Below are 27,763 nucleotides of genomic sequence, written 5' to 3'. Positions count from 1 at the left end.
TGCGAAAGGAGGAATCGAGAGAGAACAAACAGCTAGCTGTCAAAAAGACGACCAACCGCTGCCTCGAAATCAGCCGAGAAGAAAGTCGCATCGCGTCGACGGGGAAGGATCGAAATACGAGGCTGCGAAACAGGACCCGCTTGCTCAACCAGCCACCCGACAACATATTCCTCATCTTCGCCAACTTTTGCAAAAAAAAAAAACCCCCCCATCAACCTCAATCAACTCTGAGAAGGAGAGGAGCAAACCGGACTTGTAGCTACCGTCCGACCGTTACCGTTTTGCCGCCTCGCCGTTCCATGTCCACCTCAACAACGCGACTCTAATACTAGTTACGCCGTTCGAATCCACTCGTCCTCGCGACAGCAAAGCCTTTGTTCTTGCCGCCTGCAAAAGTATTTGAATTTGAGAACACTTGATATTCAAAGAAAGGGAACACCCATTGGCACGTAGCCGTTAGTCTCGCCGCAAACGTCAGCCACAATGGGTTCAACACAGTTTGGCAACTTTTTTGTAAGTTGTGTCCACCATTTTGACGCATACCGCGTGGTGCTAACCATGTCCACAGAACTTCTGCCGAGACTCAACCCTACCCGTCTGCAATGTATGTTAAATTCTTGATCGACATCTCACGATATGCATCTGGAGAGCTTTCGCATGCTTCGGTCACCTAAACTAACCGGTCCTTCTTCAGGTGCTATCCGACAGCCATAGTCAATCCGGCCCGTGGGACCAATGCGTGTTAAAAGGTATCTCCCTCAGCGGAGGCCGCAAGTTGGGAAATCTTGGCTCAATTCTCATTGCCGCTCTTGCCATCGTCGTGACACTTTTTCTATTGCTGCGGTCTGAGCGCAAGAAGGCTGCAGTTGGTCGAAGGTAAGCCCGTGACGTCGCTCAAGCATTGCGCTCGACCAGCAAGCTAACCTTGACGCACAGAGAAATGCAACTGTTCCTCATCAGCTTCATCATTATTGAAATCTGCGAGATCTTTACCGTTGGAGACTTTCCATTGGCGGAAAACGTTCGAATTGTTAGTTTTGCCAGTTGACGCTACAGCTTTTTGGGTGCAATTATCCTGACTGGTGTATAGGCTTTCACCGGAATCCATCTTGGTATGATCATTGCATCGACCTGGATCCTAATGCTTAACGCGGTCGTTGGCTATCAAATCGTCGACGATGGAACGCCCATGTCCATGGGCCTGATCATTGCTTCCGCCACCATCCTCCTGGGCGGTACACTCTACATCACGCTCGACACCGGCTTCAAGTGGACGGGCTACTGGAACTCTTCGTACGACGCGCCGAACCGCCACATTCCTCTCTACGTCTTGTACCAGCTTGCGCCGCTCATTTTCCTCGTCGCATTTTTTGTTCTCGAAGCTATCCTCGTCGTTCGGGTTCTGGGCGAGATGCGGCCCATGATCTATTTTGACGGCAGCCTTGCTACTTTTTGCCATTGGTCAGATCTTCAACTACGTCGTGAGCTCTCACATCTGCAATGGCACCAATGGTGCGATTGACGGCGCACTGTTCGAGACTTTGTTCACGCTGCTTGCTGTCGTGGCAGTATGGGTGTTCTGGTCTAGCATCACCGAGGATGACTGGCCCATGCCTGTCGGAAACACCTTCCCCTAGAAACGAGGCCACTCTACCAAAGGGGAAAACGGTATGAAGAGGCCGTACGCAAACAGCTTTTCGAGCACTTGAACAACGAAGTCTGCGCGACAGTGTGGCTGCTACTTACCTACAAGGCAGTGATGGGCAGGGAGCATGTCTGGGGTCACCATTCATGCCGTGGCAACGAGTTCGCTTGTTCTCGACGATGCACCATGCCAAGGGGCATTGTTGGCTGTGTCTTCCCGCTGCGGTGATACGGTTGCCAGCCGCCTTTCACCAGGCCATACGGCAGCGAACCGATAACGATTCGAGAGGTTGAGCTAGTAGCATGGAGCCCACGAAGACGCACAACATGGCCGCGCCCATAATCGAGTCCGGAGACACCCCTGTTTGCTCTGGATATTTTCTTTACACTCTTTTAGCACCGGCCGACCCTAAAGGTCGAACTCCGTGCACGAATTTTGAATACCGAGGGCATGCGACAAGACACGCATGCTGAATATTTCATAATTTCAATCTCACCAAATCCTGAAAGATTTGGAATGGTAATGAGACGAAATGCTGCGTCGGCATAATGAAGCAGCGGAGAAAGAAAGGGGAGATGTCTGTAGGACATGTTTATGACGTTTGGAAGAGGATTTTATGTTTGAAAAGCGCAGATGCATGAGACGATGAATGGACGCGCGAGACGTCTCGTCTTGTTTGTACAGCGTGCTGATTTTGATATTTCACGTATTGGCGGAAAGTATACCCCAGAGGAGCGACTAATGTATATGAAGGTCGATTGATGGAATTGACAGATGAATGGTTTACTTGAAAGTTTTTGTCTGAACGATCGTATATATTGTATAAATGCTAAGTGCGCCACATGCCTGCGACGTAAACCTCATGTCAGTAGAAACCATCCTGAATATCTAAAAACCCTGTGATGTGTGCGTAGGCAGTCGATGAGTTAGGCGGGCATGCGTCGACCAACGTTCTGCTCCTCAATGGGCCGAATAAAGCAAAGCTTCTCAGGTCCTTCTGTAATATAGGTAGCCAATTTGGCTTTCTGATCAAGGAAAGAAAAACGGCGTCAACAGGTAGGGATACTCTCGCAATGGCGTCTAGACGTGCAACGTTGAATAGAAGGAGGTTAGATGAAGAATCGAATAATCACTACGCAACTTGCAAACGCTACGAGATAACCCCACAGATTAGTAACGACGCCTGACAGCGACGACCCGTGCGACTTGATCCCATCATGTAAATTCTCAAAAAACCCACACTACAAAGCAAACGCTTATGCGATCTCAACTTTGACCAAATTGCAAAATCTTCCATTCCCTTCTGTCAAGCCTTGCCAGTATCCCTTTTGCTTCCCTCTTGGTTCGTCGCTTGAGACGAATAGATCTAGGTTAAGGCGAATTGCGAAGACCGGCATCCATGTTAAATTAAGCTGGTCCCAACGAAGCACGTATCCGCCAGAACTAGGACGAGAAACCAAGCTTCTGCTTTTGCACACGCGGGATGATACCCACAAGGATCAACAGAGACGTGACGATGACAGCCCAGAGCTTCAGCTTCAGTACATTATAGTTGAAACCAGTGTCAATGGCTGTCGCGGCCGTCACGAGCAGAAGCACAAGGACGACGTAGCCGCTCCAGCGGTGGTACTTCCAGATTGACTTGGCGGTATCCTCGCCTCCGTACAACTTCGGGGTAGCCCACATTGTGAAGCCGACAATGTACTGCAGCAGGAGGATGATGGAGACGGTGACGCCGAGGTAGCCGTGGACGGAGTGGAAGTGGGAGTCTGGGCCCTGCAGATACTTGTTATACTCGATGATGCCGACGCCGGCGACGAGGAAGAGAAAGGCGAGCAGGTTGAGGCCGGCGTGGACGCGTTGGCCGACGCGCTTCTGCTCGGGGGTGTGCGTCGGTTGCAGCGAGAGGATTGACTGGGTGAGGGTGAAGATGGCGAGACTCTGCGCAAGCGGGTGGCCGGAAAAGAGGATTACGTCCTTGGTCAGCACGGCGGCCCAGATCATGGCAACAAAGATGACGGCGCCGAATTGGGCGATGATGCCGGTGCCTAGGGAAGTTTGGAAATTAGCAGCCGCCCGGGAAACCGTAAAGGGAGGCGGAGTGTGGTTGGGGGAAATAGAGCAGCATACCGATAATGAGGTTCCTGGCAATGAATTCGCCCGGTTCTTGCTGGGCGTCGCCAGGTCGACCCAGAAGAGGCTCGAACTCGTTATCGCCATCGCCTCGTGGGGGTGGTTCTGGAAGCCCTGTGGCGGAAGACATGGTCGTTGTCGTTGTCGTTGTCGTTGAGAATTGCACAGAGGGCCTCGGGGAATGAGTCTCGAGGAATGCGTTGTATTTCTAGGGGCGAGGGCGCAAAGTTACGACAGATCTACTCTCGATTGTTGCGACAGGAATTGCGATTGTTGTGAGTACTCGGAGTCAGTCAGGATGAAGAGGTGATGTTGGGACAAGCAGACAGGGCGGTGTTGAAGTATGTTCCAAGCACCGTGGATACTGAGAGCCCGGGTTTGGAAGGAGGAAAAGGAAGATGAGGGAAGGGACGGCATTTTGGCGGTCGGAGAAGGTACAGAGAAGTCGTCGATGGCGGCATCGATGACGGCGAGGTTGTCTCGAGCTGTGACCTATCGGAGGCCGTGTATTTCGGATTGAGCAGTGGTTGCAGGGGGTGATTGCAGGGAACGGTGCGCTAAACGTTGCAGGTGGGGTAAGGTTGGTAACCTGCCGCTACCGGTCCGTTGCTGTAGAATTCGGGGTAAGGATACGTACCATGCTGGTATAAGCACCAGAAGCACACCTAAACCAGGCAACCGCTAACATCGATCTCACCCACCATCCCGCAACGCAGATGGCCACCTCATTGCGCACACCAGACGCTAAGGACGGTTGCTCTCAAGCTTTCCCCCGGCATGGACCGGCTCGCATTGTTGTTGCCATTTAGTCGTCTATGCATTCGTCTGCAGGTGCGGAGGTTCGGCTTCTGTCTGGGTGATGACTGTTGCTCCCGTGGACAAATCGAAGACCACCATGCCAATTTTTATTATTATGAACTTTTTTTTAGCGATCTTGAGGCAACGAAGAAGAAGAAGAAGAAGAAGAAGAAGAGAAAACTGTCAACCCCAAGTCCCGGCGGGTCGAGTATTTTCAATGGCTTCTCATCTGCTAATGACGAGAGTGATGAGGATGATATGCGAGGTGTGCTCGGAAGTTGGAGCTCGCGTCGAATATCACTGCCTTGTCTTGGCCCCGTTGCGGTAGACAACCTGGAACCGCAGGTAGTGTGCGTGTCATCTATCCCACGGAAGGTGTGGAAGGAAGCGTTGGTGTCGGTGATGACCCCTCATGCAACCAATTTAATCAACTACATATTCACGACAGCAGTTGCCTTGACTGGGTACCTTAGTCTAAGGCCGGTTACTTCCCACGTGATGGACTGAAGGGTGCTTCCTACTCTACATCGCTTCTCTTCCTCGATTGTTCTTAGCCGCGGTATGCGACACCTCGCCCTGCGAGCAGCAGCATCTTCCCGTGATGGATGACCCTGCCGACGGTGATGATGGTTGTCGGAGCTTTCAATGCCATATCTTATCAGATCACTAAAGTCACGGGGTGATCGATGTTTGAAGTATTGTAGACTTTCATGTTGCAGGCTGCCACAGAAGTACATGTACACCCACGGATACACGTCAGCATAAAGTAGAGATGGAAGCAGAGAGAGAGGGTCGTGAAGACATGAAAAGAGGAAAAGAGACATGGTCCCACGTACATAAAGTTAAACACATAGACTGCCAGTGATAACGAATTTACTTACCTACGGACCTAAAGATCGGAGAGTCTTCCGAATGGTAACATCTCAGAGCCTCCCGTCCGGCCTTGGCTCGCGTATCGGCTTCCACCGCGTACCTCTTCGTCCCCAATTTCTCGGTGCCTGTTCTACCAGGAGCCTCCCGTCCCGCCCCGCCGACCGAACCTATAATAGCGGGGTTCGCACCGTCACACTGGACTCACAGGCGCTCAGTGCCACACCAACTGGGCCGATGGGATTGCGGGGGAGAAAGCAGCAGCTTGTGTGTCGCTGTGTCACTGTGAACGGGAAAAGTCGCAGATTGGTCCGCCGTCTCGCTCTTAGCCCAAGGTACCTTAGGCACGTTAATTACCTGATTCAATCGAATCATTACGCCTTTTTTCTGCTTATCGCACCCCGCGCCGTGACTGCCCGCTGGCCGCCGGCCGCCATCAACCCCTCCAAACCCCTCCAATGCGGCCGTCAGCTGTGGCCGCCCGACCTCGGAACTGGCCGCTCGGCGTATATTCCACGTCCAGTCGGGTGCTTGAAGAACAATGGGAGAAGGGGGCGGCCGAGGCGCCGAACGGCCAGAGCCCATGACTCTTGCGCGAGGCTTTTACTTCTCCTCATCCGACAAATATTCACTTTCACTTTCATCCTCTTCCATTCCCTTAGTCTACATTTTGCAAACTCCAAGTCGGGATACTATCCACCTAGATATCCTCACAGAACTCATATCTTGGTGAAACTCGAACCCCGCGCCTAACGCAACCGTCTGCCCCTCTTCAATTCTCTCGATACCACGCATTTCGACCTTCATCATGGCCAGCGAACAAGAATACACCCTCGAGCAGGTCAAGGCTTCCAGGGTCGCCTCAGATGACATTGACACTACTTTCCGCTCAAGTAGCATTGGTAAGTAATGAGTGAGACGCCTCATTGTTAACCCCGCCTCGTACACACATAGGACAGCCTTATCATGACAAAGAAACAGACACTGATCCTCCCCTTCAGATTTGATCTCTGCTGCTCTGGGTGGAAAGATTCTAGCCTTCTCAGACGAGTGGTTCGCCGAGGCCACTAACTTGTTGACGCCAACCGCGCCCATCAGGCAACCGGGAAAGATGGTCTACACCGGCGCCTGGTACGACGGCTGGGAGACCAGGCGTCACAACGCGGAGCCCTTTGACTGGGTTATTGTCCGTCTTGGTGTTGCGTCCGGCACTGTCGAGGGTGTCGAGGTCGACACCGCCTTCTTCTCTGGCAACCACGCCCCCTCGATTTCGGTCGAGGGCTGCTTCAACCTCAACGACGACGAGGTCGTCTCATGGAAGGGCGGCAGGGGCCAGTGGGAGACGATACTCGGCAACGAGGAATGCGGCCCGTCGCAGCGCTTCGGATGGAAGCTGGCCGAACCCAAGCAGAAGCAGTACACTCACGTGCGCCTAAACATGTACCCAGACGGTGGTATTGCCAGATTCCGTCTCTTTGGCCACGCCGTGCCCGTCTTCCCCGACGACAAGGAGGCCATCTTCGACCTGGCTGCCGCCCAGAACGGCGGCGTCGCCATCTCCTGCAGCGACCAGCACTTTGGCACCAAGGACAACCTCCTGCTACCTGGCCGCGGTAAAGATATGGGAGATGGATGGGAGACGGCCAGATCGCGCAGTAAGGGCCACGTTGACTGGACCATTATCCGTCTCGGCGCTCCCGGTTACGTGCAGAACGTGGTTGTCGACACGGCGCACTTCCGCGGCAACTTCCCGCAAAAGTCAAAGATTGATGCCATCTCGTGGACCGAGAGCGGCGAGCCGGGCGCGGACGCCGCTGGCTGGACGGAGATTGTGGCGCCTAGCAAGTGCGGACCGGATGCGGAGCACGAGTTCCCCAGTGCCGTCAAGGACAAGGCCTTCACACACGTCAAGATCACCATTATTCCGGATGGTGGAGTGAAGAGACTGCGCGTCTTTGGCAAGAGGGCATAGACGATGCGATGTGAAAACATAAGCTGTCTACGTATTCTTGTATTTGAATCCTACGGACAGGTTTTACAATCATGGAAGCATAGGTCGCGAAGGACTAGAAGGCAAAAGAACAGCCAATACGAGGATAGAGAAACAAATCTCAAAAAAAAATTGAAATAAGCGAATAAGGGGTAAACTGCATGCTAGGACCTACCTTGCTCCATTGTGTCTGTGTGAGTGTGCATGCGGCCGGTCTTTGAGTGGTTTGGCCGGGCTGGCTGATCATGAGTGGCATTGGCCAGAGGAGAGATGAAGGGGTCAGCCTAAGGGCAGTTCTACTATTTTTGTGTATATGTATGGAGTACCGCAACGGATGCTTGGGGGTGAGTACTCCGTACATTATATAGCAGACCACCGGCAAGCGTATTATACACATAATGATGCCGAGGAGGGGTTCTCAACTTGACAGGAGAAAGCGATCGTCATTTGGTACAGTCAGTTCCTTCAGGGGAAGCTTGGTGGGACACTGCACAGCCAGGGCATGCACGGTCCATACGTTAGGTACCTACTCTGTACTCTTCTACTGTACAGTAAGGTAAGGTAGGTAAGGTTCTCTGGCACTGGTTGGCGTCAGGCGGGGGAGCTCCTTTCAGCGTAAGGTAAGGTAAGCGATGGATGAAAGGTGAGGTAAGGTAGCACGGCAGCATGGTAGGCGCGGATACGTGCCCGCCGTAATCAATTAGTGACATCAACAGCCCGATCGCCCGTCGTTCATCTACCTGAACTTGGCCCCGTTGGCGTGGACCGTTGCGGGACTCGGGTACCAAGAGTCCTTTCCTATGGGATAGGACTGGGTCCGGGACTGGGCACACAGCACACAGCACACACAAGTGGATTGGACACGGAACAACACTTCGACATCACACGACAGTAGCGGCGCCGAGCGCTATTTCGTTCCTGTTCAACTACCTTACTTCAACTACTTATCCAGTGCTGGGAGACAGACCTCGCCCGACATCACATCTTTGGGAGCCACGAAACTTTCCGTGCGCCGTTTCCCACAAACACCCGGCCCGCATCTTACCTCGAAACTCGCGCCGCATAAATCAATACCCTCGGCCGACTCATTAATGCCTACCGGGCCTCCTGGTTGCCCCTCCTCCCACCATGGACTTCGAGGACGCTAGTGGTGGTTTCGGCGACAAGAAGCCACGCCCACTGCCAGACGACCTGCCCAAGTCTCTCAACGACCGCAGTCGCCGTCCCGTCGAGTTGGTTCCAGAGACGGAGATGTATGATGGATGGCAAGGTTAGTTGACGTTCCCACGTCATCCGCACGCTGCCCACAAGCACGAAGAGGGGGAGCATCGCATACTGACGCCGCTCCACACATCGCATAGGACAATCGCAATTCCTGACAACGCCTGTTCTTGCAAAGCCCCTCAACTTTGGCGACCTAAGCCTAGACGATCGCACATATGACGAGGACATCACAGCAGGCCCCAAGAATAGCGACGCGCGCCTCATGGAGATGATTGCCGCACAAGCCGCCCACCGGGTTGGGCCCGGCTTCGACGACGAGGAAACAATACTGTCGAACGAGAAGCTGTCCGAGGATGAGAAGAAAGACTCGCTGCAGAGAGCATTGAACATGGCCGCCAGCAATGGCGACGTCGAGAGGGTCAGCAGCATCGTCAGCGGCAAGGCAAAGGCTTATGTCGATATCAATGCGCCAGACGAAGACGGAACCCCGCCGCTGATATACGCAAGCTGTTTTGTGAGTCGAGGTTTGATGCAGGGGGGGAAGTGCTATCGCTGACTCGGATCCAGGGCCACGAGGGTGTCGTGCAAGCGCTCATCGACGCCGGCGCAGACGTCGACAAGCAAGACCGAAACCAGTGGAGCGCTCTTATGTGGGCGATGACGAATAGGCATAAGAGCATCGCCAAGACTCTCCTCGACAACGGTGCTTCGGCCGAACAAAAGACGTCGTCTGGCCGGACGGCCTTCGACTTTGTCCCTCCCGACAGCGACATGTCCTTCTACCTACATGATAGCGGCTACAATATTGGCAACGCCGGTACCGACGACTTTTACAACCCTGGATTTTCACAGGATCGGTTCGAGGAAGAAATGGCCGAGAACGAACTGCGAAGACGGATGATGATGGACAGCGCCCGAGATCTCGAGGTCGATTTGGGCAATGTTGGCATGGATGACCAGCCAGAGGTAAGCTTTAGTCAGGCACATCTCAACGGCCTGTTTGCTGACGTGCGCAGAACTCCGAGGAGCTTGAGGAAGAACAACCAGAGTTCGAATGGTCTCGTTGTCTTCACGACCAAATGTTTGTTTTCCAGGAACACGAGCTCGACCGCATTCTTGACATTATCATCACAAACATGACGCCCCAGCGATCACCGGCACAGAAGCCTGTACCGGCGAACATGATTTTCCTGAGCGCTCGATATGCACACTACCACTCCAGCCCCGACCTCCTAGCCAAGCTCATGATTTCGGCCATGGACAAGATCAACGACGTTGTCGAACAGTACCAGTGGGACATGACGATACTGGCCTTTTGGATATCAAATGCCACTTTATTGCTCCACTACCTGAAGAAAGACGCCGGGCTCGTGGAGGCCACGGTCGAGTTTCAGGCTCAGCTGTCCGAGCTCATCAACGAGATATTCATCCTCATCGTGCGGGACGCCGAGAGGCGCTTAGACAAGGTGCTCGACGCCGCGATGCTAGACCACGAAACGATCCCAGGCTTCGAAGACATCGCGTTCCAGAACGAGTGGAGGATCTTCAAACGAAAAGCACAAGTCAAGGAAGAGCCCATGGAGAAGCGCTTCCGACCCCCCTCCCCAAAACAACGGGCGAAGCCTGCTCCGCGCAACGTCACTTCATTACTCTCATCCACCTTGTTTGTTCTTGATCTTTATGATATCCACTCAGTTATTACGGCGCAAATCATCTCTCAACTCCTCTACTGGCTGGGGGCTGAGCTCTTCAATCGCATCATGTCCAATCGAAAGTACTTGGCTCGGACGAAAGCGATGCAAATCCGCATGAATGTGTCGACGCTGGAGGACTGGGCTAGGACCAATAACCGCCAACCAGAACACTACGAAGGAGGTGAGACAAAGTCCTCCGGCGAGACAACCATAGACGCTGCGAGGCGGCACATGGCTCCCGTCATCCAGCTGCTTCAATGGCTGCAGTGCTTCTCGTCACTGGGCGCCGACGACCTCGAGGCCTTGGTCGGCACCCTGCAACAACTGAAGAGGTTGAGCCCGCAGCAGCTCATACATGCGGCTTCTCATTACAGGCCGGAGGTTGGTGAAAAGGGGTTGCCTAAGAGCGCACTCAAGTATCTCAACGCAATCCAGGCAGAGCATGTGCGGAGGAAGGAGGATCGCAAGAGCAGCGCACCGTCAACACCGATCAAGACGAAGCCCGCAAACGGCGGCATAGGGGGAACGCCTGGGAGCCAGCCGGCGACAAAGACGCCAGGAGCTGACGAGAGTGACGAAGAAGAGGACGACGCGCCAGAGAACCTCCTGATGGACCCGGCCATGATGCTTCCCTTCATCCTGCCATCAGTCACGGATATGCTAGTCTCCTACGGTGCTGGCTTCGGCGGCGTCAACAAAGAGAGGGCACGCAAATATATTCCTACGGTACCGCCTGAGTTCCTGTCGAAGCTCGAAGCTAGCGGCGCGCGGAAGGGCCCGATGTTTAGTGAGAAGGACTGGGAGGATGAAGAGGTCTGAGAGAGAGAGCGGGAAGGGGAGAGGTAAACCTGCCAAGGGCGGATAAAGTATATGAGTAATGGGAATCGGCATTCGACGTTCAACGGGTTGTCCCATCAAGCGCGGCGGCGCAGATACCGCACAGTATTAGGAGAGTCTTCCTAGGACATGACAGCAAGTAGGGCAAGAAGAACCCGATAAGCATAGCGTTTGATTCATTCGATGGGACGGACGATGCAAGGGGGAAGCAAATAGGGGTCCACTGCGATATTGTGATAGTCCCTCAGAGGAGCACGTTGCGGACGAGGGGATTCAATCCGATGGAGGAGGTCATGCATGGTACGGAGTAACAGCTCACGCTGAGCTGTCTGTATTACTCCGTAGGCAGAAGCGCTCAGCGACGACGGGGTTAGAGAATTTTCAGTCTATTCCCAAGACCATTGATCCGTATTTTGCTCCTCCCGTTTTCGTTGACTCATACTGGATTGTGCTGGCTTCCCCCATAGCTTTGGAGAAGGTACTTCCCCCTGCCCCCCACTCGACCCTTGGGTTTGCGCTGTTCGTGGGCAAAACGGGGGAGCATGGAGAAAGGGGTCTTTACTGAAGAGGGGAGAAATGCAGGCACGCGGATCTTGCCCTGCGAATAAATTCGTCCGAGTCGGTGGTTACCCCGAGTCTGACTTGAGCCACGTCGGCGGAGCACAACAGAGTCACGAGATGGTTCCGAGATCCACGTTGGAGAGCCGCGGTTCAAGTTCATTTCGTTACTTGACGTGGATGGAGCACGCGGTGCTTACAGATTATTCAGGGCAGAACTTTTTTTTGGCTGCTGTACGAATACACTACACTAGATGGTTTCTGTGGACCGTAGAACGAACATCCTATCCTGTGTTGGCCCTGTGTGGGACGACCCAGTGACACGGAAAAAGGGGGAAGCGCCTAGGGTAGGGAAGGAAAGGGTGTGGAGGACCCTGAAGTTCGAATTGGAGAGGGGCGAGGGGGAGGAGGAGGGGCAGCTGGTGAGGTCGAGCCCAATGCGGGATATTGAGATGTTTGTTCGGAGGTACTGTGTGTCCGTAGCAAATGTCTCGGGTCCCTCCGACTAGAACCGTACCTAGCATTCGTACCTATCAGTGAAGTAGAGGAACCAATAAGCCAACCATTGGTTGGGCCTGCTCGTGGAAAGTGTCACTCGCAGACTAGGATGTGCCACGTCAGATCTTTGTTCCTGGCGCGGTGCTGGGTCTGGCTGGTAGATTATCCGTACGCTGGACTTCTGCACCTATCCCCCAGGAGGAAGCGGGCGGGCGGGTTCAAAAAAAAAAAAAGATGGAACGCAAATGCTGTTGGGCGCCTGGCTCTGTGTGATTTGCCAACCGGTCGAGATGTGCTTCGTGTGAGACGAACCGGGGAACCGCATGGATAGAGCCGGTCGGGAAGTTTCCGTTTGCTTCTGAAGGGTCTGGATCTGTTGTTTATTGGTGTACGGGGCACGAAGGCATGGCATGTTTTGATCCCGTTGTATTTTGGAGTATTTTGTCCGGGGATGGAAGAGGAGAGGGGAAAAGTCTTGAAGCTCAGCTCGAGCGATATTGCGCATTCTTGGGAATCGGTTTGCTTTGCGACCCCCAAAACAGTAAGGTATGGTGCCTGGGCGAGCTTAGGAAAGACAAGAATCGAAATGCTCGGAAACTCTCATTTCATTTCAAATCCCTCAATTTTGGCTTGGACATGGATGACGCCAAAGACCTTTTCCAGTCCGTATTCGTCCGCGATTTCAGCTCAATGTGAAAAGGGAGAGCAACTTGGACTTTACTCGAAGTCGTTGTACATGGGTATGTACGTAGGGCAACTGGAAGTCAACAACGTCGCTTGGGCCAACCATGGGATGCTACCAGCTTTCCGGCTCATGTACGTACCTTTCATGGTAACTAGACACCTAGGTTTCCCTGCTCGTCCTAGTCAGACCTCTAGCGGTGTCTCTGAACTTCTGAAGGACGTGGAAGGCTGAGACACAGGGCATTTGATGTTGATCCAGACGAGCCGCAAGTCTCAACAGAGTGCCTGTCGATCAAGGGAGGACTTTAAGCTAGTCGCATCGTGTGTTTACTTGCGATGATATGCGGCACGGCTTCAGGCTTCAGACGAAGGCTACCTCGGGCCCGGGAGCAAGGGAGACGGAAAGCCTGTCCATGGGATGGGGACGACTCGCATTGGTCGCCAGACGAGCAGTACTCCAGTAGCTGTTGCCATGTCGTAGATTGATGGAGTTGGCGCTGCGGGAGGCTGCAAAGGCTGACAAAGAGACCTGATTGCAAACGGAGGGAATCTGGGGTCAAGTGCAGAGGCGCGTTTGTTTGCATTAGATGTTGGTCGTCGGAAGGCCTCGTTCCCGTTTCTCCTTATTTCTTCTCCTCTTCTTTTTCCTTCTCGTAGATTGTCAGCACATGAGAAACATGTTTTCGATAGCACATGGAACCAGTGGAACAATCGAGGCTTTCTCGACGACCGGTGGCAACTAGTGACAACTGACTCCCACCGACGATGCAGGAGCCGATATGGGAAGGTCTAGAGATGATTTGCTTTTCTCCATGATCCGCCAGGCCAGATGCGATGTTGGAGATTTTGGAAGACAGAAGTCTCGTGCTCCTTCTTCACCTCGAACAAGTGTGACCGCAATTTACCACTGCCTCCGCCGGCCGTTTTGTGTCGCCGATAGCGAGATGGGCGTGCAATTGGGTATCTCCAAGGCAGACCAGAGATCAAACGAACCAACCACCCAATAACCCATGTTGGACCATCGTCGGTTGCCGTGGTTGTCGTCGCGTTGCGATATGAGATTTGGCGGTCATGGACAAACCAGCCATGCGAACGGAGCTCGTCATGCAGCAACGTGGGTCCATCAATGACTGACTGACTCCAAGTAGCGGTCTCCATTGCAGAGATGAAGAAGAGAAAGATAGAGCGCTTCACCGACTCAATAGCAGTGGCCTGGCGACGAGGGTGAACCTGTGAAGTATCCGTACGGCCCGTCTTTTCTCTCCCTTCCTTTGGGTAGGGACGCATGGACAGATGGCGGGAACTGGGGCCAATGACCCGATCAAGAATCGTTTGCTGTACAAGGCGACATGGGTTGTTGGCGATGTGGTTAACTGACTGACGACGTCTCTCTTTTGGTTTTGCACAGTTTCACCCCTCGTTGTCTTCGTCATTTCTTTTGTGCGAGTATCGCGTTTTCCTCATGCGCGCATCCACACGAAGTGAGTTTTGTACCTGGCTACATTGCAATTTACTGTTGATTCCGTCCCCAGGCCATAGGTACGACTGGCAAACAATGGAAGATGTGCCTTCAGGTTCAAGGACGGACGGCCCTTCCTCACAAGTTCAGACGACAACACCCACTTGCCAAAAGTTGAAGCAGGGGGGTCCACTTGGGTCGACCAGCTCAGGGCTAGTTCTTGTCCAATGAGACATGGTATTATGGTGGGGTCATAACCCTTCTGGGACGAAAAGCTGCCAGCATATAGAGGTCCAGTGGATAAGGTACTTGCTAAGTCGCCAACCATTCCGATTCCAGGAATGTACTTGGGAGTACGTACCCAAGACAGAGCAGCCTTGGCTCTCGCTAAGGTAGGAGCGCATTCCCCACCCCCGACCGCCTCCAACGTGTTGTGGACCTGAACTTGGACTTCCAATGTGGTCCTGGTGCCGGGCCATTGCCGCGATGTATTGCTGCCACCGCCGCTGCCACCGCTTCCTGCATTTGCAACCCGACCCTGCTGGGCTGTAGAAACGATGGTCATGAGCCTGTCACTCATGCCGTTTTCTGTTCAATCTGACGAACGCGGCAAGGACGGCTGGGTGTATAGAGAATAGAGGGGGCACGCCGGCACGGGGGGAAACAATTGTGGAAGAAAGAAGAGAAAAGAAAGGATGCCCTGCTCTCTCTCTGTTTCCCAGCTTAGTTATCCATGCCTTCCTCCTTCACAGCCATTTCGAATCCGGACCTTGAATTTGCACATTCATCACTTCATGTCCACAACTGGCTCACATATCCTTCTTCTTCAGCTTCAAGAAGCTTTCCTGCCTGCACCTACCTTAGCGTTTATTCATCACCCCAAGACGCAACTCCGATAGAGCAATCGCCTTCGAGCAGCCGCCCAAAAAAAAACCCCACGACGCAATTCTTTCCCGTCGCCTAACGGATCTCAACAATCCGACCTCACTCACCTCATAAAGGTAGCCAATCCTCCCTACCAAGCATTCCTCCACCTCCGGCGCAGTATTAGAAAGTATATTAACACCTGTTTCTTGCTTAGTCTTACCTTGGCCTTGCTGTTCTTTGCTATCTAGCACAGACGCAGACTCGCCAAAGTGACTTGACTTACACGACGCCAGCAAAACCACACCAGTCTCGCCAGCGTCGTTCTTGTCATCGCCAACCTCATATCCTGCTTCCTCCTACGAATACACATCCGTCCCTCGACTATCGCCGCACGTGTACGAATACGTCACGGCCCTGGTGCATTCACCTCTTACAACCTTCTCTTGGGTTGTTGTTGGAATTGCATTGCATCCCACCCTCATTCCTCACCTTGGGCTCTTCATCTTGTTTGCCCAATTAAGCTAGCGCCCATCTAGTCCCCAGGTCTTAATTTGGCACACCTGAATCCCAAGCTTACGGCCCTCAGCGCGCTCGACGGTGAGCCACTCGCCCTCCACTTATATCGTCACCACACCCGCCTTGGCCGCCTTTCCACTCCATCTTGCTTCAGACCGACGCCGGCATCTAGACATCGCGGCTCGGCCTGCTGTTGAGCAGTTGAGCACGGTCTGATCGGCCGCAAGCTACACCCACAAACGCCCCGGCTGGAGCACCCTGAAATATCACGCTATGGCACCCCAAAAATTCGCCAGTATGCGCTTGAAGTCCCGGCCTACGCTCGTACCTTTCAAGGACGATGCTAGCCTCATTGCCCTTCGCTACGAGAAGACGGTCCAGGCAGAGCCTCCCATCCCTATTCTTACACGACTTCCCCAAAGATCCCACTCTTGTTCAACGCGGCGAACTTCCACTTCTGCATCATCATCAACTTTCTCGAGTCCGCCATCCAGCCCCGTCGTTGTTGCTCCTCCGCCCGCCATCGACCAGCATCCTGCATTTCGCTCCCGCGCCGCGGCCCGCAATACTACGGTAAACGATTGGAAGAGAGATTCAGGGCTGGCACCTACTGCATCGTCTTCGGCCACCATTGCAGAGGAGGACTGCGAGGACGAAGAGAGTCGTGCATGCGCCAAGATTGCTGCTCTGGAGGCCAACACGGTTGTTGTGGTAAAAACGGAACAACCTGTGACACCTCCGGTTTGCGAAAGTACTTCCGTCGATGAGTTGGTTTTGAGCAAACAAATCTCTGGTCGTTGGTCCGCGCCTTGCATCAGCAAAGAGGTCGACAGCATGGATCATTATCAGAATGTGCAAGTCGAAATTGCGGTTGCGGAAAGAAAGAAATCTGAGAGTCTTAGCAGCACCTTATCGGTCGATTCTCCCGTCGAGTTGCGGGACAAGAGTCTGGGTGACCTATCACCTGCATCGGCGCCAATCATCTCCCATTCGCGGTCCTCATTTGCAGCCTCCGATGACTCGCCTAATTTCTCCCCTGTCAACATCCACGAAGGCTTCCAACTCCTGAGCAAGGATGCTTCTTACTTCTCTCCCATTTCAGTGTCCATCCCCACGGACAACCTCCTCGAAGATGACTTCCTAACAACTCTGTCTTTCTCCAATCGAGGCAGTCTCATGTTTGGTGGTCTTCGCGCATTCCCCGCACAAACCACCGACGGAACAATGGATGGACAGTCGCAAACGGACAAAGCCCACGCGCCTCCGCCAAACCCCCCTGCTGATGCCCCTGCATCGGCCCCCATCCTCCACATTCAATACGAAGAGCCGCCCCAGTCCACTGCCGCCAGCACCACTGAGACCAGCGCCAACCACCTGAACGCCACCGACACAACCACAACCGAAGCAACGACGGCAGAGACGACGACGACTGACGCAACAACGGCAGAGACGACTGCAGAGTCGGCCTCGCAAGCCACAATGACGACCCCCAGCATCTGCGTCTTGTCCGCGGACGTGGAGATGGAATCTCGAAAGGTGAGATCGCTCTATGAATCCGGCGAAGGCCTCAGGTGGGAAGACGGAGCCCGACCGTCGGATGTTGGCGAGCGTCTCAACTCGACCGCCGAAACTCCGACGGAGGAGGTCGAGAATGATCCGTATGGTTTCCTTTTGCCCGGATTGGTGCCCAACCAGTATGCTAACGCGTGTCGTCTCTGCAGCGTCGCCGAACTCCAGCCTCCCGTTTGGGGAACTCCAAGATCTGGAAGTTCTTATTCCCAACGACCCGAAACGCGCAGCGAGTATGAGGTGGCCGGTGGTCTCGAAGACTGGGAAGACCTCGAGGGATTCGACATCGATCGTTACGGCTTCATCAGTCCGCGCAAGCCAGAGAAGAGCAACGGCACACCCGCTGAACCTAGATCGTCGCAGTCGGCACCCAGAAGGAAGCACGTCTTTTCCAAGCGAGATGCCTTTGGGCTGGGCTTGCCATCTAGAGGACCCAGTAGGAAAGTGTCCGCTAGATCGCTCAATACTCAAGGGTCGAAAGCTTCGGTTGCGTCTCGTCGGTCGACACGATCCGCAATCAGACAAGCAGGAAACCTACTCCCACATAACCGCGATCGACGATGGATGGACGAAGCTGGAGAAATGCTTTCGCTTTCATTGGGCGATGAAGAGAAGGTAGAGAAAATCTCCGAGGCCATTAAGAAGAAGGAATGGGAGAGGTCTGAAAAGTGGCGTAAAATGGCCAAGATCGTTAAGAAGAGGAAAGACGGTGAAGGCATGGAATTCGATTTCGATGTTAAGAACCAAAAGCTCATCGACAGGACGTGGAAAGGCATCCCCGACCGGTGGAGAGCATCTGCCTGGTACTCGTTCATGGCAACTAGCGCCAGAGCTCACAAGGACTCCCCATCTGAGGATTCCATCATCACCGACTTCCATCGCCTTCAGTGCAGAGGCTCGCCAGACGATGTGCAAATCGACCTGGACGTCCCTCGTACCATCAGCAGGCACGTCATGTTCCGGAAGCGCTATCGAGGTGGTCAGCGCTTGCTGTTCCGAGTCTTGCACGCGTTATCGCTTTACTTCCCGAATACTGGCTACGTTCAAGGCATGGCTTCGTTGGCGGCAACATTGCTCTGCTACTTTGACGAAGAGAAGTGTTTCGTCATGCTTGTACGCATGTGGCAACTACGGGGCCTAGAGAAGCTGTACAGCCCTGGCTTTGACGGCCTGATGGCGGCTCTGAACGACTTTCAAACCAAGTGGCTGGATGGCAAGGACGTCGCCAAGAAGCTGGTAAGACATACACGCGCCTCTCGACTGATGACGTTGGACTGACCTTTTCCAGACTGAGCTCTGCATTGATCCTACAGCCTACGGTACCCGGTGGTACCTTACACTATTCAACTTGTCCATCCCTTTCGCGGCTCAGCTCCGCGTTTGGGATGTCTTCCTGCTTCTTGGAGAAAACCCCACAGACTCTCCCAAAGTGCCTGAATCTCCCGTCACCATGAACGGCATCGACATTCTCCATTCTACTAGCGCGGCTTTGATTCACGCGCTGCGGGACGTTCTTCTTGACTCGGACTTTGAGAACGCCATGAAGGCTTTGACCTCTTGGATTCCGGTCAAAGATGAGGATATCCTGATGAAGGTGACACGAGCCGAGTGGAAGGCCCGACAGAAGAGGAAGTAGAAAGCCTTGTTTCTGCCGCCTGCTTGAGCCTCGGTTGGCCGACTCGTTCCCACATTTCCTTTGTTTTTACACCATGACCTCCGATTTATGGATATGCGTGCAAGGCGTTTATGGAGTCGGTCATGTTGACCTCGACGGATGTCGTCGACCAATACCCCGGGATGAACTGCAAACCTCGTATCTGCTGTTACGGGCAATTTCATTTGTGCGCTTGAAACGAACGAAATGCTGGAGAAAGCAACGTGGGTTGCGGGGCGCGCCACCAAAAAAGCGATGCGAGAGCCGCAGCACGAATTTTTCATATACCCTTTATGCCATACAATAGCCCGGTGCCAACTTCATATACAGCATCAAATCAATATATAATGTGTTATTCGAGTATAAGATGCTCTCAACGTTTCTCAGTGTCTACTCCAGCTATGCCAAATGTTATCCACCTTTGAGGACACGGTGAAGCCAGATTCAGAAACCGCTTTATCCCACCTTGTTATCTACCTTCTAGGCCTCGCCAGGCTTTCCTGTCTTCGTCCTTGATGATTCTACTCTACCCGTCGGTGTTGACGATGCAGTGACAGTCAGAATTCCCATGCAAACGAAAAGCAGGCCACCCTGGAGAAAAGGATGATATAGCACGGCAGTCGGGCTGTTTGTGCCTGTCCAATCTTCATCTAACGAGCGTCTGCCGGCCTCCCCTTTTCATAACGGTCTAGCTGTTATTACAGTGAGCCCGCCCTGCGTGAAAAAGGCTAAGGAACCTCAATTTGCTATTGTATTTGACACTATTTGGCCATCCCATTTTTGTTCGTCGTTTCGGAGTATGTGAGAGCCTTGGGATAACGTAGTCCTTTACGATATCAGTATAGATCTAACTTCATTATGTCGAACCTTTTATCACGACTTGGTCAAGAGGGAGGCCCTACTGATATGCATTTCAGGGCTGGCTGATTCGGGCCACGATCGATCATGAGACGTTGACTGTGTGTAACAATTGTGTGACGTTTGCAGCTGCAGCTGAATTTTCAGCAAAAAGTCATGGCTAGAAGTACACATAAGGATGCACTGAACCCTTGATATCTTATCGTAGCTGAGTTTCGAAGGATTCGTCAAGTCAATTTGATCAAGCCTTTGGCTTGTTGCAATAGATAATTAAGTAAGTTGGGATTCCACGATTCGGTGTAACGAAATGCGTCAGTTCAATAACAAGTCAAACATCAACTAGACTTTATGATGACAAATGGTTTCGTAGAACAGGCATCGACGCGACTTGTAACTGATTGTGGGACACAAGGCTGAATCACTGTCAGACTTGATCTACAGATTCGCCTCGCTGGATCTCGGTAGTAGCGCCGACAGCCTGACCACGAAAGATGATCGATCGTACAGATCTTATGGATCGTCCTATTAAACGCATCAAAACTGAGCTATAGTAACTCGAGTCGACACCCTCTAGACTTGTTCTCCTTATCAATTATATTACGTACACACACCCAAAACGAAGTATCTTTAGATATCAAAGCAACCGCTACACATTCAAAGATGCTCCAGAACATCCCTTTCATCGCCCTGGTACTTGCAATTACAGCATCAGCGGCTCCCCCTTGATGACACCAACCATCTCAACAACGCGGCCTCGGGGCTCAAAAGACGACAGGTCATCCCTCCTCCTTGTATCCCCTACATCAGAACGCTGAAGCACGGCGACGGGAACCCCAAGAAGAAATTCCTACACAAGCAGGTTACCGTGAGTAAGAATGAAAGCTTTCGCAACTTCCAGCTTCTCATCAACGTGTCAGACCACGCACAAATGCACCGACGGCCCATGCGGCATCGAAAAAGAGGACAGCGAGACCTACACAAAAACGAATGGAGCGCCTCCATCGCCGACCCGCGGGGCTTCTTCAGCGCCGGCTTCGCCGTATCCCAAGCCATCACGACGGGTCAGACGCAGGTCTGCAACAACAGTGACGACACGGAGAACCAGTCGCTCTGCGTGTCGTGGTCGATTGCGCATACCGAGTACGAGGTCCCAGGACTGGGAGATATCGGGCTGCGGCAGTTCAAAGCCGAAAAGAGGATGTGTACAGCATCACGGCGCCGAACTCGGACTTGGGAGAGAATACTTCGTATTGTGTGAGGAATAGCTGTAGGGGGGACGGGGAGGAGTACTGGGCGGATAACTAGGCGGTACGGGCTGATGAATTGGGGGGTTATACGCAGCCAAGTTTGGTACAGTTCTTGTTGATCATGCTCTCGTTCGGCTTTTGATTAGGGAGTTATATGAGAATAGGTGGCCGAAATCGTGATGAAGATTCTGTTGAGGTAGCCGCCAGGGGGGAACCATCACTTTGTCGATGCAGGGTAACGACGCTTGCACTGGCTCAAGGATTATCTTCTGTATGTGTTCGACCCATCGTTGTTTCTACGCCGATTTCACGTCTTGCCCTTTTCCCAAGACGGTGTGACAATGAAGGCGTCGTTCACAGGTATACAGGTAAGTTGGATATGGCTGTCAAACCCCCTCCCGGAGTGGCATCTGGGAAAGCAAGACGCCGAATCACGGTCCCTGGATTCAGTAACCGAACTTGGTAAAAGCAACGTTTTTTAGTATTTCAACCATTGTGTATCTGCATTCTGCAGTCCCTAATCTATAAGACAAAGTCCACAATCCAAATCCATCCGGAAGACGAACGAGTCCCAGTATGTAGCCACCTGCTATCACTTCCTCTATTTGATAGAAACCTACTCCGCCAAGCTACTCGATCTACCTCGCAGTACCTGTTCCAGGTTGAAACAAGCTGCAAGTTCACCACAGTTAACATGTCGGGCTCCTATCGTCACGCCATCGTCACCCACCACTACAGAAACATCAACACACTTCAAAAAAGAAATCAAAAACATACAACACCAGGTATTCGCTGGTCGTCACCGACCCAACTACTAATCCGGCCCTCATTGGCTTATCTATGGGAGAGCGGACGGGATCCCGAGTTTTCCAATGGGTATGGTCGTATGTGCTGGAAAGTGAAGTCAGAGTTGACTATAGTCCGCGATATTGCAACAGCCACATATCACGACTTTGCCAAGACTTGGGAGAAACATTTATCCATAGATGTCTTACCATTGGCACTGCATCTAACTTGTGTTCAAATCTTATTCTTCAAGACTTGGGTTGAGTATGTGGCTCATCACAACAGGAGACCCTCTGGCTCGTTAGTCCTGATAGATCATGGCTCACACCACGTCTCTATACATGCACGGCCTTATTCTTTACCAGTTTCAGAAAGAGGCAATTTGTAGTGAAGGCTTCATCAACAGTAAGTGAATCAAGAAAGGCGAGATGTCTTGAGAGAGCTGCCTCTTGTTCGTGTTGCTTTCTCATAGTGTGTAACACTATCGGAATGTCTTGACAGCACAGCGATGGCCCAATAGACAACGAGCATGGTTCGAAAGAGTCACAAAGAAAAGAATATGCGACTAATTCATCAACAGGAGAAATCTCAGTAGGGTGAGAATATGAAGCAGAACGCTGTGGAGTGCCATTTGCTAATCAGTTGGACTTTATCCCCACCCATAAGGTCCTACACGACTTACACTGAGTACATGGCTCTTGGCTATGCCAAACAATTGCAGCGACCTAAATGGGAAGTAGTCAAATATTAATTGTCTCTATTGCCTTGGTATTATCCTCAATATCAAGGCATGCTGCAATACATTGCATATATAATAACCGTGTCGATTGCTCCGGTTGCCGATATTCCATTGCTTCCACGAAAGCTCCTTGCCCAGTGAACGATGTCACCTCAATATCCGAGGTGTCGAAGCAGCAATCTCGTCGAACAGCCGTGAACTCGTTCGTCTGCGTAAATGTCCGCAAATGAGTTCCAAGCAAGGTCCAAACCCAACTCGATGGCGGCTGTCCTACCTAATTTCACCCAAGGACGAAAGAGAAGCTCCTGTGTACGGTGTACCCCTAGCCTTGCCAAGTGGGTGACATGATAGGTTGTCGGTCTATGGTACCTTCACTCTGCTTCTAGAATGCCTATTACTACTACTGTCGCTGCTGCCATTGTTATTTTATGTTTTATGGATATTCATTAGGAGATACGCCTTAGAGAGTACACGATGCCAATGATAATGGTAAAGAAGGCGGCCACGTGTGGGCCGGCATCCCATTCCGTCTCACACTTGCGTGCTTCCCCGATCTGGTGCTGGTATGTGCTTAGATCTTGCAAGCCTCTTGATACTTTAATTCTCCTGGCACTGGGGTATTATCGTATGATCTTGTGAAAACCGGAATTCGGTCGTTGAATTCCTTGATAAGATGCGTCGTCCGTCTTCGATAAGGGGAAAGATCAGCAAGAGTCCATCTCCATTCTCCAACTTCCAAGGCTCCAACGTGGGAAGAGGAAACCCCATTTGCTGCGACATCAGGTTTCTTTGTACCGTGTACTCCGTACCAGGCTGGGCATTCCTGACAGGTCGGCAAAACTTGCAAAGTTGCATCCGACGGATGATTTTCCAGAATCGGGTTGGTAGAGGCGGCTGGCCACCTTTGAGGGTAGTATCTGCCAATCTGGATCGTTGATGGTCCCTGCATGGTGGCCCCCAAGACTTCCCGAGTCCCAAGTGATGCGTCAATGAAAGAGGTTTCACCATCGAAAGGGTGGAATAGAGGACGTTGATGGGCGCATGGACGTGGAGAACAAACAGCCAACTCCAAACTCGATGTTGCAAATAACTTGGTCGTGATTGTTGACGCCATGGGCCATGGCATCGCTAGACATCACTGGCAACTTACACATAACCGAGTCAAGAACGCCAGAGATGTTACACCGGGTAGTATTGAATCGAGTCATTCCATCTAGCTAAGTTAAGGATTCCAAGACATCAAGGTTAGACAGACTACTCCGTTCTACTTACTGGATGTATTGTGCCAATAAAGCAATTTGCTCGCGTCTTAGGCCGCAACACAGCAAACTCACCTTTGCTAAGCGCGAACAAAAACTGACGCCCGAAGCGCATAGGTAGTGAGTCCAATGCTGTACCACTGGAGAGAAAAAAAACGAGAGGAAGAAAAAAAAGACACGGACACCGGTCGGCGCTCTGGATTTCGGTTCTCAACACGGCTCTCCCCCGTCCCGAGGCTCCCCGCCTGGGTAGCTTACATCTCACCCCCCCACAACGCTTGAGCCCATATCCGTGCGCGCCGCGCCATCACCACCGGCCGGCACAGGGCAGCCCTATATGTGGTGGTTCATTAAGACGAACCTCACCTATTCGTACGAATGGCCCCTTCTCTCCTGTAATAGCCGAGATATACACTTTCGGTCAGGTAAACAAGCCAAGCCAAGCCGAAGCTGATTCTACACCCGAACGAAGAGATAACGGCCCGCGGGATCCCTGCTGAACGAACCAGTGACGAGTTTCCGGTCGCCGTCCCATTTCATATCCCGGGACCTTCATCTTCATCCTGAAATGCTTACGCCTTCGTGCCACCGCGTCCCTTTCTAGACGTACGTATTCGTACGTGTACGTGCGTCTCTCGATTAATACATCCCCAGTCATCGGTATTGTACGGATTAGGTACAGACAAACAAGCATTTAGGAGGATACACCCCTCTCTCTCAGCTCTTCCGTGCCTCGTGTTGTACGAGTATCGTTACCCCTACCTTATATTCAACAAACAAACAATACCGCAATTACCTTTCTCGAACCCAAGCGTAAAGGAGAACATGTCCGCAGGGGGGTTCAGCAGGAGGGACGGAAACTGGCATCTACAGAAGAAAGGGCAATCCCATTCATACCCAATTACGCATTTGTACACTCGTAAGCCAGGTAGCACCGCCAGGACCGGTCAGATTCTCAATCAGGAAATCAAGCCCATAAACCCAGTGAGCTAGTTACCCACGCCCAAAAGGTCTCGAACGCTGATGGTGAAATCCAAAACAAATGCCCACATTCCTCCCCGCCAGGAGGAGTGACGATTCGACGGATGGAATCTCTCTGACATGTCAAGTCGAGAGTAGAGACACTGAAAAAAACAAAAACGAAACGAAGCTACGGACAATTAATTAGACTTGCGTCAAAGTCAGGGCTGGCGGGCCATTCTTCTCGAGGTAGCTGTCATGCTGGTGGTTCCTGCTCCCGTGCCCTCACCCCCATCCGGGACGGACACATGGAATGGAAGCGAATACCTGCCATCGTTTCGGGTTGAATCAGAATTGGGACCTGTCCTGCGTAGAAAAAAGTCTTGCCCCGCCCAAGTATACTTACTTACCTTAGGTAGGTAGGTAGGTACCTACCTTACCTCACGTAGTGCCAACTCCCTGTACCTTATCCTGAACTGCTGGCGAAGGTACCTTTCCGCGTGTACATACATTGCTCCTGGTAACGGTTCTCTTTATTGCCTCATTGCTTTTTCCACGTTGAGAGCGCACAAGCTCAAGAACCAAAAAGTTAAGTAGCCGTAAGGAACTTGAAGTCAAGTACGGATGAACACTGATTCAACAAGAACTGCTGAATCAACCAATGCCAACGACGCGGTTGAGCGCCCGTGTGGCGCACACCCATCCAGTCAACCGGTTTCGAGACGCACTGTCCCCAACCCGATCCGCGCGTCAGAAAGGGGGAAAAAAAAAAAAAACACACCAAGCCAACAAAAAAAAAAAAGACGTCGAATCGTCCAATGATCCAATACCTTGAAAGACCTGGGAAAATCCGCGCCCATACAGACTTAGACTTACCTCGGATGTGCACCTTGACCTTGGCCAGATCGGGGAGGGGGAAAGAGAGTCAGGCACAAAATCCACCCCCAACGTAACCAACGTTGTAGGAATAAAAAAGAAAAAGAAAAAGGGAGCGAAACTCTCATTACCGACGTCGACGCAACCTCGAGGTCCGGGCACCCGGCACGGGCAATGGCCCATGGCCACCCACGGCGGCGGGCGACGGGCGGAAGGGCGGCGGCGGACGGGGCTCACCCGGCAGCTAGGCCCCACCGGGAAAAAAGGAGGGCGGGCCATGATTACCCATTACCACTGAGGGGGAAAAAAAAGAAGAGACGCCCGGGCACCTTGGAAGTCCAAGAGAGAGGGAAAAAAAAAAAAAAAAAGCCAAGATTCTCCACTCCTCATCTCCATCGCCGAGGGGATGCTAATCTCCCGCCCCGAGCTTAATCCAGCTCTGCTATACCATCGTCATCCCTTCTGAGCGTTAGTGTAGCTCCCTCCCACCCAAGTCTTGAAGTTTGCCGTGCGCCGTGTCAACCCAGTGCCTAGTGGCCTAGGTGCCTAGGTAGGTAATGCAACGTCCGAAGTTGGTGACTGACTTTTCATCACTCTCTCTCTCTTCCTTTCCCATTGTCCTTACCTTTGGCCATTTCCGGCTGGCAAGGGGGGGTCAAGCCACGAAATGGCGAGAGAGTGAGAGAGAGGAGAGGAGGGGTAATAGGACAACTCGGCGCAGGGCGTCATCTAATTACCCTGGTTCCCGGCCCCCTTCCCAAATCACCCCTCCGGCCTTCCCACACCCCAACGCGCAATAATCAAACAAGCGAGATAAGGTATCAATCTCCAAGGGGTTGAAACACGTCTGTCCGTCTCTGCAAAAATGCGTCTTGTCTTGTTTTTTGTCTTTTCTGCAGGGTATCATGATACATGTAAGATTGCCCAAAAGAAGCCAGCCCTAGATTTCAAGAAGCCAACAAGAGTGAAGATATTGCCAAAGTCCACCCTTCCATTTCGAGAAGAACTTGTCCAAATCGAGAAGTTGAAAAATAAAATAACTCCAACCTGAGTCTTAATGCTCTCACCAAACCCCCTTGATGATTCTCACTTCGCAGGTGGATTTTGGCCGGCCGTTGATGATTTCACCACACCCGACAGCTATAGGTACACCCAAACAAACAAATGCAGTGTTGACAGTACCATACACGTCAAAACACCAGGTGTGGGAAGAAAGAGAAGCAGAAAAATTGAATCCATGGTAAAACCCGAGGCTCGTCGGCTGTGGATGTACCCGCCCGCCTGAAAGAAGAAGAAAAAAGAATCGAAAGAAGTCAAAAAGTGCCGTGACCCGTGCATGCCTTTGGAAGAAGTGAATAATGCGCGCCTCCAGTTCCAGATCTTCTGAAAAGGCGTCAAGATGGGAGAAGAAATCCAAGCCTCTCTCGTTGAAAGCGAAATCATCGACGGCAGTCTGAAGCCGCCGTCGAATGCTCTCTCTGCCTTTTCCGGCCCCCCCACGCTGTTTCCAGTCAAGAGGGTAGCAAAGGCCGAGAGTCATAGCCGAAGAATAATGTGGCGGAATGAATCCGATAGAAGCGAAAAATTCGGAAGAAAATGTCGTACTCATGCATCTCGTTTCGCGAAATTTCGCCGTGATGGTATGGCTGAAACAAGTCGTAAAATTGGCCCGAGCCAAATTTCAATCAGTGCTGCCTGTCGCATGGCTGCTGATCCTGCGACCCCACGCGTCCATCTCGTCCGTCCACCCCTCACATTGGGGATCGTCATCGCTCCTCGCCCTGCCCTTGATAAGCTTCCGTTGGCGTCGGTCCGTACTGAGCCGCGTGCGATGGCTCTTCGGACAACAAGGATGAGACCGAATGTCCACCAACACTCCTCGGTGCTTGTTGCTGCTGCTGTTGCTGAGCAGATACCGAACTGGCGCTACCATACTCCGGTGCCGTGCTGAAGCTTGCGACTTGAGGAGACATGCCTCGAGGCGTCCCGAAGCTCTCACCTCGGCCACGACCCGTCGGCCGATACGACGAAAGATCGCTGCG

At 52.4% G+C, this 27,763-nt stretch overlaps 5 protein-coding genes across 5 annotated transcripts; 4 read left to right on the top strand and 1 right to left on the bottom strand.

Annotated features, from left to right (window-relative positions):
- Positions 1–483: 483 nt before the first annotated feature.
- Positions 484–1,637, top strand: N0V96_006809 (uncharacterized protein; the record flags this gene model as incomplete). Its single annotated transcript, XM_065757831.1, has 6 exons — positions 484–513; positions 569–604; positions 695–876; positions 937–1,030; positions 1,091–1,399; positions 1,467–1,637. The coding sequence occupies 6 exons, from the start codon at positions 484–486 to the stop codon at positions 1,635–1,637; spliced, it is 822 nt and encodes a 273-aa protein (XP_065613748.1).
- Positions 1,638–3,088: 1,451 nt separating this feature from the next.
- On the bottom strand, positions 3,089–3,908 carry N0V96_006808 (uncharacterized protein; the record flags this gene model as incomplete). Its single annotated transcript, XM_053196372.1, has 2 exons — positions 3,089–3,693; positions 3,776–3,908. The coding sequence occupies 2 exons, from the start codon at positions 3,906–3,908 to the stop codon at positions 3,089–3,091; spliced, it is 738 nt and encodes a 245-aa protein (XP_053046235.1).
- A 2,346-nt stretch (positions 3,909–6,254) lies between these two features.
- On the top strand, positions 6,255–7,418 carry DAL2 (Allantoicase; the record flags this gene model as incomplete). The annotated part of the gene is made up of 2 exons (XM_053196371.1): positions 6,255–6,348; positions 6,448–7,418. 2 exons carry the CDS (start codon positions 6,255–6,257, stop codon positions 7,416–7,418), a joined length of 1,065 nt encoding a protein of 354 aa, XP_053046234.1.
- A 1,146-nt stretch (positions 7,419–8,564) lies between these two features.
- Positions 8,565–11,173, top strand: N0V96_006806 (uncharacterized protein; the record flags this gene model as incomplete). Its single annotated transcript, XM_053196370.2, has 4 exons — positions 8,565–8,706; positions 8,798–9,174; positions 9,228–9,626; positions 9,677–11,173. The coding sequence occupies 4 exons, from the start codon at positions 8,565–8,567 to the stop codon at positions 11,171–11,173; spliced, it is 2,415 nt and encodes an 804-aa protein (XP_053046233.1).
- A 4,897-nt stretch (positions 11,174–16,070) lies between these two features.
- Positions 16,071–18,978, top strand: N0V96_006805 (uncharacterized protein; the record flags this gene model as incomplete). Its single annotated transcript, XM_053196369.2, has 2 exons — positions 16,071–18,578; positions 18,631–18,978. 2 exons carry the CDS (start codon positions 16,071–16,073, stop codon positions 18,976–18,978), a joined length of 2,856 nt encoding a protein of 951 aa, XP_053046232.2.
- Positions 18,979–27,763: the final 8,785 nt, after the last annotated feature.

The sequence above is a fragment of the Colletotrichum fioriniae genome (genome assembly GCF_027942845.1).
Source record: "Colletotrichum fioriniae strain IMI 355084 chromosome Unknown scaffold_7, whole genome shotgun sequence".
Lineage (NCBI taxonomy): Eukaryota > Fungi > Ascomycota > Sordariomycetes > Glomerellales > Glomerellaceae > Colletotrichum > Colletotrichum fioriniae.
Note: the sequence above shows the minus strand (reverse complement) of the source record. Positions and strands in the feature narration are given on the sequence as shown.